Source organism: Loxodonta africana, chromosome 24, assembly GCF_030014295.1.
Source record: "Loxodonta africana isolate mLoxAfr1 chromosome 24, mLoxAfr1.hap2, whole genome shotgun sequence".
In the NCBI taxonomy this organism is placed as follows: Eukaryota; Metazoa; Chordata; class Mammalia; order Proboscidea; family Elephantidae; genus Loxodonta; species Loxodonta africana.
In genome coordinates, this window is record NC_087365.1 from 38,145,319 (window position 1) to 38,160,347 (window position 15,029).

The 15,029-nt window shown below is 47.4% G+C and overlaps 1 protein-coding gene across 1 annotated transcript in view; it reads left to right on the forward strand.

The window, feature by feature from the left end:
- The window catches only part of FAM83D (family with sequence similarity 83 member D), a 37,727-nt gene continuing 22,698 nt past the window's right edge, over positions 1 to 15,029 (forward strand). Inside the window, exon 1 of the mRNA XM_003411715.4 lies at positions 1 to 620. Coding sequence (XP_003411763.2) covers positions 144 to 620 — 477 coding nt within the window. The 5' untranslated portion in view covers positions 1 to 143. The remainder of the gene's footprint in view (positions 621 to 15,029) is intronic.

A 15,029-nucleotide genomic window follows, 5' to 3' on the forward strand; every position in this document is an offset into this window, starting at 1 on the left:
GGGGCGGGCCAGGATCACAGCCAATGGTAGAGCGGGACGGCGCAGCCCGGCCAATGGCGCGGGCCGATTTGATTCAAAGGTGCCTATAAAGGCAGGCCCGCACGCCCGCACTCACCTGAGCGTGGCTCTTTAAGGTTGCTGCGATGGCTTTGCGGTCCGACGGCCTGGACGAACTGCCCGCCGCCTGCCTGTCGCCGTGCGGGCCGCCCAACCCGGCCGAGCTGTACAGCGAGGCGCGGCGCTTGGCGCTCGAGGAGTTGGTGACCGGCGGCCCCGACGCCTTCGCGGCCTTCCTGCGACGTGAGCGCCTGGGCCGCTTTCTGAACCCAGACGAGGTGCACGCCGTTCTCAGCGCGGCCGAGCGGCCAGGCGAGGAGGGCGCGGTGGCCTGGGCCGAGGACTCCTTCGGCTCGTCCCACGACTGCTCGTCCGGCACCTACTTCCCCGAGCAGTCGGACCTGGAGCCGCCGCTGCTCGAGCTCGGCTGGCCTGCCTTCTATCAGGGCGCCTACCGCGGGGCCACGCGCGTCGAGGCGCACTTCCAGCCGCGCGGCACCGGTGACCGCGGCCCCTATGGCTGCAAGGACGCGCTGCGCCAGCAGCTCCGCTCGGCGCGAGAGGTGAGCGGGCCGCCTCGGCCCCCGTACGGACGGGAGACCCTCCCCAGGAACGGGAAACTGTGGCCTGCTGGGAGCGCGGGCCGGGCCCGGCTCCCTCTGTGCCCTGTGTCTCCCCGCGAATCCCCGATCCCCCGGTCTCTCCTTGTGGCAGCGGAGGATGGGAATAGCCTCGGTCCCTGGAATGCGAATTGTACCTGGCGCCTGCACCGCTCTCGCTCTCCCCCAACGGGAGTTCTCCCCGGGTTCCAACTCCCAACAGCCATATCCCCTGAGGGAGGGACCAGAAATACTTTCAGTTCCAAATTTCAGATGAAACTAAACCAGATCGCCAGCTTTCCTGGCTGTCAGCCTACAGTAGATCCCACTTTCCGGGGGCTTCTTTCTAGACACATAGGAAAGAAGTGCATTTCCTAGAGAAAGGTTCTTTAGAAATGTATTGACCTTAGAAACTATTATTGCTGGTCACTTCCACTTGCCTTATATTGTAAAAAGCAAATAAATACATGAAAGGCAAAGTAGAGCCCTGCCCCTTCCCCCCCTGCCATATACCTGAGGGGAAGTTGCTTCTTATGTGAATGGATGGGGCAGGGGTTTGGCTTTTCTATAGGCCGAGGCTGCGCCAGTTAGCTGTAACCAGTTGCCATCAAGCTGATTTTGACTCATGGTGACTCCAGTGTGTCAGAGTGGAACTGTGCTCCATAGAGTTTTCAATGGCTGATTTTTTAGAAGCAGATAGCCAGGCCTTTCTTCAGAGGTGCATCTGGGTGGACTTGAATTGCGCCAGCCTCTACCACTGTAAAGGAAACTCTGGTGGTGTAGTGGATAAGTGCTACAGGTGCTAACCAAGAGGTCAGCAGTTTGAATTCTCCAGGCGATCCTTGAAAACTCTATGGGGCAGTTCTACTCTGTCCTATAGGGTTGCTATGAGTGGGAATCGACTCGAGGGCAGTGGGTTTTCATTAAGCAGCCAAATGCATTAACCATTTTCATCACCCAGAAACTCCCAGTTACAAGTGACCTCCTAAAGTGCAGATACCCCTGCACTGTAGGTCAGCCCCACTGGTCACAGTGTGGTGTGGTTTCGGGGTGCAGAGGGGAGCTCTTGTCTCCCTGCCAGCCAGGATGACACTGCAGCAGGGTGCTGGGCACCTGGGAATCCAGGAGGAAGAATGCAGCATGCAACATGAATTGGGTAGATACACGTGGTGGCAGACACCTTAGTCCAGAGACGTAATTAGCTGTTCCCTTGCTTGCTGACGGGCAGTGCCCTGCTCTTTGGCTATCTTTCTGGGCCAGGAACGTGGCAGGTAAAGTGAAGGCAGCGGTGAGATACATGACTGGAACCTGCGTGTCTGACCCTGGATTAAAATACCTGTGCAGCTTGTCCGATGGAAATAGCCAAGTCCAGAGCAAACTGTGACCCTCCCGAGTTTCTGATGTTGGTTGTTCTATACCTGACTGCAGAGCCAGAGGTCACAGTGCTAGTGGATACAGTGAGCTAGTGCCTTGCCTTTGGGCGAGTGGGTGTGGGGTCCACGCTAGGCTAGTATCGAGCCTGTTGTGCATTGAGTGGGCTGAGGACCCTTTTGATACAAAAGACACTTGTGGGTTCAGTGAGAAGATAAAGGATGGAAAAGGCAGAACTGTGGGGGTGGCATGCAATCCCAAAGCTCACCTTCAGGAGGAGAACTTGAGCACTTGGAACTTGAAAAGTATTGAACGGGCCTCCCTGAAAGAGAGCTATGGATAGCCCTAGCCTCTTCCCCAGTTCTAATTTTTGGTAGCAGCGAAGCGGGGGCCCTGGAGCTTAAGGGCAGAGGGAAACTGTTCTGAGAACTCATGCCCGGCCTTGGAGGGGGATGGGGCTGAAGCTCAGATTCTTCTTGGTGCTCGGGGCATTTTGAAATACTGACACACTAGGACCTTTCTATCCTGGATAGAACCTCTTGCCCCACGGCTTGCCCCTTTGTGGCCCTAGTCCAGATAGACAGGCTTCTGTCTGAGATTCTGTATTTGGAACCTGGGCAGTATTTTGGTTTGTTTTGTTAGCTAGGGGTTTTTGTGTATAATTTGTTTTACAAACTTTCCTATGTAAAACGGTTGACTGAGCACTTTAAAAACAACATTTTACTGTGTTTTCGGTAAAGGTTTACACAGCAGTTTAAGTTCCCGTGCAACAATTTCTACACACATTGTTTGGTGACATTGGTTGGAACCTGGGCAATTTTAACTGAGAAAGGTGGTACATTGCCTTTAAAGTTAAGTGAATACCTTCAGTGTACCTCCCATATGCCAAATTATTTGCTTACTCAGTACCTGCTATCTGTCAGGCATTGTGGCCAGAGAATGGGGCTGCAGGTGGAGGGCATATCCTTGCCTGCACTTGAGAGTTGAGTCTGCTGGTGGGAGCCTGAAGAGGTTGCTGCAGGCTCTGCTTGGGGGAGAGGGCTGAAGAAAGAAAGCCTCAGGTGTAGTGGTGACTGGGTGCTGGGGTCCAGGAGGATGGGCAGGGCTTGCCAGGCTGAGAGGATAAGGAACAGAAAGTGTGTTAGGTTAATGGAAGAAGAGGAGGCTGAAGAGAGACTGGAGCCAGATTGTCAAGGGCCTTGCATACTACTTGATAGAGTGATGGGAAGCCTTGAGGGTTTAGAGGGAGGAGTGGAGAATGATCACATTGGTGTTTCTAAGTAGTCATTCTGGTGGGAGCATGAAGGAGAATGGATTAGAGAAGGCTGGGCCTGGTATCAGAGACGGTCAGAAGGAGGAGGCCATAGGAATCTATATGTGAGAAAGGGATCTATGCTGAGGCAGTTTCTGGGGGTGGGAATAAGGAAAGAGTTTTAGATAGAATCCATAGGGCTTGGTGATTAGATGGACTAGAAAGTGGGGAGGGAGGGGCAGGAGAGTAGGCAAGGCCAGGGAGAAGAAGGTATAGGAAGAGCTGACAAGGACTGAAATTTTTTTAGCTTGAGTGTGCAGTAAGGCTACCAAGTTATAATATAGCAAGGAGAATGAGGCTGAGGGTAGGGATGGTGAGATGAGCTGGATTTGAGACATTGAATTTGAGATTCTTGAAACCATTCTTTTATTAAAAAAAAATATTTATAACCTAAGTGTCCATCCGGAGATGAATGGATAAACAAATTATGGTATGTACACACAATGGAATACTATGGAACAATAAAGAACAATGATGAATCTACTAAACATCTCACAACATGCGTGAATCTGGAGGGCATTATGCTGAGTGAAATAAGTCAATCATGAGAGGAAGGACAAATGTTGTATGAGACCACTATTATAAAAACCAAAAAAAAAAAAAAAAAAAAGGTTTACACACAGAAAAAAAAAAACAGTCTTTCATGGTTACAATCTTTCATGGTTATGAAGGAGGGGAGGGTTAGGGAGTGGGAATCACTAACTGGTTAGTAGACAAGTGTCAACTTTGGTGATGTCAGCACAACTTGACCAAGGCAAAGTAATAGAAGCTTCTTAGGCACGTCCAAACACCTTGAGGGACCAAGTTGCTGGGGCTGAGGGCTGGGGACCATGGTCTCAGGGGACATCTAGGTCAATTAGCATAGTTCATAAAGAAAATATTCCGTATCTTTCCTTGGTGAATAGTGTCTGGGGTCTTAAAAGCTTGCGAGCAGCCATCTAAGACACATCTGTTGGTCCTATCAGGAGCAAAGGAGGATGAAGGAAACCAAAGACAACAAGGAAAATAGTCCAAAGGACTAACGGACCATATGAATCATAGCTTCCACCAGCCTGAGCCCAGAAGTACTGGCTACCACCACTGACTGTTCTGACAGGGATCACAATAGAGGGTCCTGGACAGAGTGGGAGAAAAATGTAGAACAAAATTCAAGTTAAAAAAAAAAAAAGATCAGACTTACTGGTCTGACAGACACTGAAAAAAACCCCTGATACTATGGTCCCCAGACGCCCTGCTAACTCAGAACTGAAGCCACTCCCAAAGTCCACCTTTCAGCCAAAGAGTAGACAGGCCTAAAAAGCAAAAACACGAGTGAGGGAAATGGTTCAATCAAGTATATGAGACCAAACGGGCAACAGCTACCCAAAAGCAAAGATGAGAAAGCAGGAAGGGACAGGGAAACTGGACAGATGGACGTGAGGAACCTGGGGTGGAAAGGGGGAAAGTGCTTTGTGCTGTAAACTTTCACCTAAAGCACACACACACAAAATTTATAATAATACTTTCTCTCTGCTAGGCACTGTTCTAAGTAACCCGTACAAGAGCTTGAGGTAGTACAGTTATCGTATTCTTCCTACAGATGACAGAACCCAGACATAGAGAAGTCAAGTTGCCTTGAAGTCACACAGCTAGGGAATGAAGAGACAGGATTCAAACTGAGACACAGACTCTTTAAGCACTGGTCACTGCTAAGCTCCGCGCGATGCCTGAGGAGATAAAGAGCCCTCTCTGTCCTCTCCTTTTCCTCCAGGAGCTCATTCTCACGTGGACAGAGGCTTAGGGGTGGAGAGGTAATAGCTAATCTGGCAGCCGGTCGAGTGCTGCCGCTTTGGGTAGAGGCATGTGATGTATACACAGGAGTGGCTGTGGCACTCTGACCACATCCTTTGTGACAGCAGGGACCGTGAAGATGCGGGTCTTGGGCTGTTTTCATCAGGAGACGAGAGGCTACTCTGTGTCTCTGTGTGGATGGTGAAAGCAGTTAATGATGAATGACTGAGCGCTTCCACTGGTCAGTTTCTGTGCTCAGCCCTTTACCTGGATTATCTCTTTTCACCCTCCCAGCCCTAGGAAGAGGCTGCAATTAAGGAGAGACCAGACTCCAAGAGGTTAAATGACATGCCCAAGATCAGGCAGATAGTAGGGGGCAGAGCAGGGCTCGAGCGAGCCCAGGTCTGCCTGCCTCCTGAGCCCCACTTTCAGTCTCTGCGCCACACAGCCGCCCTGCCACGCACTTTGGTCATTTTCCACAGGCTGAAGGTTTTTGATGGTTTCTTAAGATTTGGTGTTTTTACCTTCGGGTTGCATATGCTGTAAATAGGAAAATGATGACAACGGTAGCTCTGCGCCTTTCGGGAAGAAGACTGAGGTGGTCAGTTTTGAGAGGAGGAGGCAATAGGCCAGCAGAGGACCTCCTTGACCCATGAAGTAGTGAAGGAAGGACTGTGGCAGAGCCCTGTGTTCATGAAACCAGGAGAATATGGGTCCCTGGGTTTGGGCTTCATGAGTCCGGATGCATTTTCCTCTCCCCGGGAAAGGCATAGCCAGAGTATTCCTGGTGCCTAGATCACAGGAGGCACGTGGGAATCTCTTGGTGGATGAACGAAGGACTTTACGTTAATATCTGACTCTGAATTCCACGTGAAGGATCTCAAGTAATGACCCCAGAAGTTAGAGCCAGGCTGCACTAGAACAGGGTCAGATCCAGGTGTTTGCCCCAGCTTTATTTGCCCTACCTGGGGAGGTCTGAGTCTCAACCTGCATCTTCATCAGGCGTGGCTCTGGAAGGATCCTGGACACAAGCCTCCAGGACCAGGGTATGGGCACAGGAAGCCCAAGTCACTTGGTAAATGGCAGTGTCTAATCAGGGCCCTGGTGGCACAGTGGTTAAATGTTGGGCTGCTAACCAAAAGGTCGGCAGTTCGAATCCACCAGCCTCTCCTTGGAAACCCTATGGGGCAGTTCTGCTTTGTGCTATAGGGTCGCTATGAGTTGGAATCGACTGGACAGCAGCAGTTTTTTTTTTTTTTAATCCTGGTTCTAAGGAGCCATGTTGGAGCAATGTTTAAGCACTCAGCTGCTATCTAAAATGTTGGTGGTTTGAACCTACCCAGCTGCTCTGTGGGAGAAAGATGTGGCAGTCAACTTCCGTAAAGACTACAACCTTGGAAACCTTATGGGGCAATTTTTCTTTGTCCTGAAGGGTAGCTATGAGTTGACTCAACGGCGGCGGGTTTTGTCTTGTTTGGAGAGGTGAGCTGGAGGGTGTGGATCTGCCAGTTCCTTCTTTGGCTTAGTTTCTGTGTGCCTTTCAAAGCATGGGCATCCCACCACACGGATGGAGGTCTGTTGTTTAAAAAACACACGATTTACCTATAGCATGACTTGTGGACAAAACTGACTGATTTGGCCTTTTTGAGAGTGATGTTTGCCTCCTATGGAATTTTGAACAGTGCAGGTTGTTTTCCTTACACTCTGACTCTAAAATCTGCCCCTACACCCTTAGATTTGTTGATGACTCCATTCAGTTGCCTCAGTTGCCATGTGAATTGGTGTTTGACTGGGCTGTGTTGTTAGATGCCACCGAGTTGGTTCCAACTCATAGCGTCCCTATGTACAACAGAACGAAACACTGCCTGGTCCTGTGCCATCCTCATAATCATTGCTATGTTTGAGCCCATTGTTGCAGCCACTGTGTCGATCCATCTTGGCAAGGGTCTTCCTCTTTTGTGCTGACCCTTTACCTTACCAAGCATGATGTCCTTCTCCAGGGACATCATGTCCCTGATAACATGTCCAAAGTATGTGAGATGTGGTCTCGCCGTTCTTGTTTCTAAGGAGCATTCTGGTTGTACTTCCAAGACAGATTTGTTTGTTCTTTTAGCAGTCCATGGTGTATTCAACATTCTTCACCAACACCACAATTAAAAGGTGTCAGTTTTTCTTCGGTCTTCTTTATTCATTGTCCAGCTGTGGCCCCCACAAATCAGGTGGGGGAGGAGGCCTTGCCTGGCAGTGCTGCAAGATTTAGACCTCATCTGGTGATGTGCTTTTGATGGAACTCTCAGACTGTTTCTGGATTCTGAATGAGAGATTCCACACTCCTCAAAGCCATCGTTTTTATCAGCTGCCTAGTCCCTGGTAGTGCAATGGTTAAGTGCTCAGCTGCTAACTGAAACCCATCCAGCAATTCCATGGGAGAAAAGACCTGGCGATCTGCTCCTGAAAGATGACAGCCAAGAAAGCCCTGTGGGGAAGTTCTATCTGTAACATGAGGTCGCTCTGAGTCAAAATCGGCTCATCGGTACCTATCAGCGAAAGCATCCCCTATGTTCCTTTGTTCCAAAGTGTTCTTTTGCTCTGACCTCACCCTTGCGGACCCTTCTGATCATATGAGCGTTAGTGAACGTGGTCATGGCACAGACGAGGATCCTGCCAGGCGGAGCAGTAGCTGTGGAATTTGTTGGAGGCCACAGAACCTGTGTAGTGTGATCTGTTCCTGTTCCTAATGGCAGTATCAATCCAGAGCAGGGTTTCTCAACTGCAGCACTGTTGGCAGTTTGGGCTGGAGAATTCTTTGTCCTGGGGGGCTGTCCTGTGCATTGTAGAATGTTGAGCAGCATCCCTGCCCTCCACCCACTAGATGCCAGTCCCACTGCCTTACCCCCTGCCTCCCCTACCCCAGTCATGACATTCAAAAATGTCTCCAGATACTGCTAAATGTCCCCTGGGGGTCAAAATCGCCCCCTACCGAGAACCACTGGCCTACAGGGTTTCCCGAAGATTCCTGACAGGATGGCTTGTCTAGCCCTTCCTGTGGTTTTATGTGTCAAGTCGTTGATTTTGTTATCTTAGCCATTTCACTGCTCTTTTCTTTTTCACGGAGTACCCATCAGGCAGTGAGGAAGCTGCAGGATTGTTGTGTGATTCTTTTATGGATAGAAGATAAGTTCTTTCAGGAAAAAAAAAAAAAGATGTGGGTATGGTGGCTTTTTGAAAATCCTAATGCAAACGATATAACCTCTGGATAGGGAATTTGGTAATACCAGCAAAATTTCAGTCAGTGTTTACTCTTTGACCTAGCAATTCCACTTCTGTGAATCTATCCCAATGATAATACTGGCAAAAATATGAATAGATGTATGCAATAGGCTGTTTGTTGCAGCACCAATTATAGGAGAAGACCTGAAGCAGCTCACACGTGTCCTTCAGTAGGGGACCGGTGAGTAGCTAAGACAATGGAGTGAGTGTTCTGCAGCTGTGGAAAGGAGTGAGGACTAGCTCTGTATTCTGTTACTCAGTGTCTAGAACTGCACTCACAAATGTGGCTATTAGCCACATGTGGTATTTAAATTTATAGTAATTAAAGTTAAATGCAATGAAAAATTCAGTTCTTCAGTTGCAGTAGCCATAGTTCCAGTGTTCAATAGCCACATGTAGCTTGGTGGCTGCCATATTGGACAACACAGATAAAGAAGGTTCTGTTGGACAGCACTAATCTAGAACAGTGTATATAGTATGCCACCTCTTGTCAAAGGGGTTGTTGTTGTTAGTTGCTGTCGAGTCAATTCCACTCATGGTGACCCTACGCGTGCAGAGTAGAACTGTTTCATAGAGTTTTCAGGGCTGTGACCTTTCAGAAGCGGTTCACCAGGCCTGTCCTCCAAGGTGCCTGTCTTAGTTATCTAGCACTACTTTAACAGAAATACCACAAGTGGGTGGCTTTAACAAACAGAAATTTATTTTCTCACGGTTTAGGAGGCTAGAGCACTGGCTCTAGGGGAAGATTTCCTCCCTGTTGGCTCTGAGGGAAGGTCCCCATCTCTTTTCAATTTCTGTCTGTTTCTTGTCGATCTCTGTGTGGCTTAGCATCTATCTTGCCCCATCTTTGCTTGCTTGTTTGCTTAATCTGCTCTTTTATATCTCAAAAGAGATTGATTTAAGACACACCCTACACTAATACGGAGCCCTGGTAGCATAGTGGTTAAGAGCTATGGCTGCTAACCAAAAGGTTGGCAGTTTGAATCCACCAGCTGCTCCTTGGAAACCGTATGGGGCAGTTCTACTCTGTTCTGTAGGGTCACTATGAGTTGGAATTGACTCAACAGCAATGGGTTTCTTTTTTGTTGTTGTTTTCTGCACTAACACTGCCTCATTAACATATCAAAGGAAACCCATTCTCAAATGGGATTATAAATGCTGGTACAGGAGTTAGGGTTTACAGCACATGTATTTGGGGACACAATTCAGTCTATGACAGCGTCTCTCAGTGGGTTTGAACCACCCAACCTTTCAACTAGTAGTTGAGCTCCTAACCGTTTGCGCTACTCAGGGACTCTTTCTATCTGAGGGGACATATGTGTATGTATATATATGTGTGTGTGTGTATATGTGTATATATGTATGTGTATTTGTGTATGTATATGTTTTAAAGTGGAAAGATAAACCAAAAACTAAATGAAATTTTTATCTTAATGAGGAGGGAGGGAGGAAAAGGAGAGACGGGACAAGGATGGAAGCTGGGCTTCTCTGGATGAACCTTGTTTGGTAGATTGGATTTTGGAACCAGGCAACTATTTTGCATAATTATAAAATAAAAATCAAAATGATAACACCCCCACTCACCATCCCCCCCAAAAAACCTCTGATGCTTTTTCTTCTCTTTTTAAAGCTCACCTGTGTACTACATGCTGGAACAGTACAGAGAAAATGCAGGTGTGTGTTGTATGTGGTCAGTCCCTGTATGGCTCCCAGCCTCCTGCCCTCCTGGAGAGGCACTTACCACTCTTTTCAGACCGAGGCTCAGCCAGCACTTGAATCTGATGCTCAGATTGTTGATTTTATAATAACAGCCTATGAAACCTAGGGAAAACGACATACACGAACAAATTTAGGCCTTGCTGTGGACATTTATATTTTTTCTGTTTTAAAACCTTGAAGATGTTGTAACAATCAAGATGGTTGTTTAAAATTTTATGAAGAAATGCTAAGGAGATCATTTCTGTTCTATTAAAAAATTCAATAAATGGGGAGAAAATATATCCTTTGCTTTTTTGGGAAGAGGGTCTCCAGAAGAGTAAGTGGCAAGAGAACTAGGAATTGAAGGAAACCAAGCCTGGGGGCTGTGAGGTCAAGGGGAATTCAGTGGAACGAGTTGTTGAGCGCAGGACAAGCTGACACATCTTTGAGTGTGTGGAGCCCTTTGGTAGAATTCCAAGCATGTTGCACATCTGTCCTTGCTTTATGACTATGGGTGGGAAGGGAAACTGAGGCCCAGTAGGAAGGGGTGATTGACATGAACTTCCTGCTTCATGCAGTGGAAGAGCTGGAACAAGAACTGGAATGACTGACCATGAGTGGCCCCCTCGTGGCTATCCGTGTGCCTGATCAGAGCCCAGACCCACCCAGCCCACTGAGTGTGCATGAATCAGACTTTACAGAGCTGGAAGGGGCCTACGATCATCTGATTCAGGGCCCTTGTTCTCAGCTGAGGACACTGAGGCCGAGGGAGAATGACTTGTCCAGTTAGAATTGGGACTAAGAATATGAGTAACTGCCAAGTGTTTACATGGATTCTTTCATTGACCGAACCACCAAACACCATGAGATAGGTAACATTATTTGCATATTACAGAAGCCAACAGAACTTAAATAACTTGCTAGAGGGTACATGGTACCTGGAAGTCAAGGAGCCAAGATTGAAGTCCAGGTCAAAATCTACAACCTGTTCATGGAGCACCTGTGTTCCTCAAGGTTTCCTGATTTAGTCGACAATAGTACCTGTAGAGAGAAGGTGAACAGTGTCCTAGGGAGTTCCACATTTCTTTAACATCTGTGTCTCGATTATTTCACACTATTAGTAATTGTCCTCCTTGGTGGGCTTGATCCTGAGTACTTTATGGAATACCCTGCTGATCCTTTTAGGATTAATTTCAAGCTCTCAATCATTTGAAGACTGAGTATTAGACTTGTTTAGAATAGTAATTAGTCTAGCATTTTTCTTATAGGTGGTTTCAGAGTCAGACAGACAGACATGGGTTGAAATTCCAGCCCCTGCATTTGCTTGGATGTGCCACTTTGGACAAGTTACCTAACCTCTCCAAGCTTTAGTCTCCTCATCTGAAAACTGGAGATAGCAGTTTAATAGGGTTTTGAAATCTCTAGATGTCTCTTTAGAGCATTTGTGCTAGAAGGCCCCAGTTCTCCTGAAATGTAATGTGAACAACGGGGTCTGTGACCTTCCAAAGACTAAGAATACTGTAGCGATCTCTACTTTAACTACATGGATCACCAAGTTCCCCGGTACAATTCAGCTAGGGAGTATCCGGAGTGACCGCGAGGGGTAAAACCTCGGATTTTATCGTCTGAGATGATGAGGTGGGACTGGACACAGCTGCTGCTGCTGCAGATGTGGCTGGAGAAGTGCAGGAATGGTGGGATGCTGCAGGTAGGCCGCTGCCAGGCTCTGACCTGCTGGATGTTTTCCTTCTCAGGCTTTATGTGATGATTGAGTTGCACAAGGGCGTGTTGTTGTGTGCTGTTGAGTCGACTGCAATTTAAAGCTACCCTATATGACGGTATAGAACTGCCCCATAGGGTTTTCCAGGCTGTAATCTTTACGGGACAAATCTTTCTTATGCAGAGCCACTGACGGGTTCAAACCGCTGACCTCTTGGTTAGCAGCCAAGCACTTAACCATTGTGCCGCCAGGGCTCCTTTGCAGATGGGCACAGACCCTGAAATAGACTCTTGAAAGTCTCCACTTGCATAGCTGTCTAGCCCTAAGAGAGTGGGCAGGCCGTGTGCAGCACGGGCTGGCAGACGACAGTGCCCACAGTGACTGGGAACACTTGATGGGCCTGGGATGCCTGCCTTCCCGTCATGTCTCTCCTTCATCCATCGCCACATTATACCTCAGGGAGTGGGCACCTTGACCGATTTCTGTGCCATCTTTCGAGTTTGGGTATCTTTTTTTTTTTCGGGCCCAGCTGTCTGTAGCGTGTATGCAAATATCTAGTTGAGCCTGGCCTGAGAAAACAGGACTCGGCTGGTTAGTGAATGAGTCCAGATCATTGCTCAGCTCAGTGAAGAGGCTGTCCCTTCAGAGGTTTGAAAAGCCCAGGTCTAGTTCAGCAATCCAGGGCTTGGTTGCACAGGGGCTTGGGAGGGGGGGTGGGGGAGGAGTGTAAAAGGGTGAGAGTGAGGTCTTGAAGAAAAGGAGACCTTCCTGCTCATTGGTTCCACCAGTAGGAATATTCTTTCTGCAGAAGGCATTTATCAATCCTGCTTTAGGAAGGGAGGAGAAGATGTGGGGTGCAGGAGGAGTTAGGAGAAGAAACCTCCCACCCTGTCAACCTTCCGAATACCCTGTGGATATTGGGGATCAGCGTTCAAATTTATATTATTTTCAATGCGCAGGAAAGGTTGAGGCTTGAAAACAGAACAATGAAACTAATAGCAAATTAGATTCTTACTCACTGTGTAACAAAGGTGTTGTTTGTACAAGTGTTTTTTTTTAAGAGGTGAATCAAAATTCAACTTGGCAGGCTACCTTGTTCTCTGGGCCCTGCTCCCAGGTCCCTGCCTACCGCAAACCTCTCTAATCTGGCCAGTAGGCCAGGGTGCACCCATCACTCTGTGTTATCCCAGGCTTGTCTCCTGTCTCCCTCGAGAGACCAGGTTTCCCAAGGACAGAGATTGGCCCTAGATCGTCAGTGCCCGCTGCCATGCCAGGCTCCTGGAGAGCACAAGCCCACACTGAGTATGTGAGAGGATGGTGGGAAATCAGGGAGGTGAGCATGTGGCCGGGCTTCTCTCGTCAGCTTCCTCTTGCGAGCGATGGTCTTGTTCTTACCCTTGTGTGTTCAGGACCCCTTCATGAAGGTTTTACTGCCACCTCAAAATCAGTTTTGACATTTCTTTCTCAGACTTGTTTCTTTTTCTGTGTTTCCTATTTCTGTGGAGCTGACTCTCCACCTTCTCCCCCACCACCCCCATCTCCCTCTTCTTTACTCCCCTAGTCTCTGGTGTCCTTTGCGTCGCTCTCCCAGGGCCCCTTTCCCCTACTTGGCTCTCCTCATTGCCTCTTGGCTGGCCCCTTGTCAAAGCCTCTTTACTGATTCTCCTTCTCTCAGTCTCCAGTCCTCCTAAATGCTACTCCTCAGTGAAGTTTTTATTTTTTTTACAGTGTTGAAGTCATGGGGCAGCTCCACTCCATTCTCTAGGGTTGCTGTGAGTCAGAAATGATTCAAAGACAGTGGGTTTGTGTTTTGTTTCTTTGTTTAAACACAATAGGATTTTTTTTTTTCCCCAGTTGCCATCAAGTCAGTTCTGACTCACGTCAACTCCATGTATGTCAGACTAGAACTGTGCTCCTTAGGGTTTTCTTTCTTTCTGTCTTTTTAAAAAATAATGAGTTTTTGGTGAAAGTTTACATAGCAAATTAGGTTCTCATTTAACACTCTCTACACCTACTGTTCAGTGACATTGGTTAAATTTTCCACGTTGTATCAATATTCTCATTATTTCCATTCTGGTTGTTCCGTTTCCATTATTCTTATGTCCCTGTCTCCCCGCTCCCCCCCCGCCGCCCCCAACCTTCTCATCTTTGCTTTAGGGTAAATGTTAACCACTTGGTCTCACATACATGGTTTTTTTTTTTTTTTTTTTTACTATAAAGGAGCACTGTACTCACGGGTGATATTTTTTATTTTGTGAGCCAATCTGTTATTTAGTTGAAAGGTGACCTTCGGGAGTAATTTCAGTTCAAAGTTTAAAGGGTATCTCAGGACAGTAGTAGTCTTGGGAGTTCTTGAGTCTCTGCTGGTCCAGTAAGTCTAGCCTTTTTTTAAGATTTTGAGTTTTGTTCTATGATTTTTCTCCCATTCCATCCGGGACCATCCATTGTGGCCTTGGTCAGAACAATCGTTAGTGGTAGCTGGCACCATCAAGTTCTTCTTGTCTCTGAATAGGTAAGGCTGTGGTTCGTGTAGGCGGTTGGTCCTGTAGATTGGTTTCTTCTTTGAATCTTTAGTTTCATTTTGCTCCAGGGGAGTAGAGACCAATAGTTGTATCTTTAATGGCTATTCGTAAGCTTTTAAGACCCCAGATGCTACTTACCAAACTAGAATGCAGAACATAAACTTTATAGACTGTTGTGCCAGTTGACCAAGATGCCCCATGAGACTATAGTCCTTAGCCTTCAAACCCAGTAAACCAATCCTGTGAGGTGTTTGGTTATGTCTGGGAGGTATCTGTGACTGTGCCTCTATGTGCTTTGTTATATGGTTGAATATATTTGCAGCACTCACAAACGTGTATATAGATATGCCTACAGATACACCTATTATGCACACATACATACATACATATAACTTTCTATAGATGTATATGTGTACATATCTATGTAACCACTCACCTATTTTTTGGTTGTTACTGCTGCCAAATTGTATGTTACAGCATTTACCAATAATGTTCAATTAAGTTTCGATGAAGTTTGTTAACCTGAAAAATATCTAAGTGCCTGCGATGGTGTTGGCCCTTAAGTACATGGTCCTGTGTTGGAGGAGGTGGACCAGATCTCCTGCCTACACTAACTTTGCTTGCAGCATTGGTTTCTTTTGTACGGCTGGATTCATCACTTTGAACTCATTAGTCTCCTTTAAAAACAAAAACAAAAACTCCCCCACATT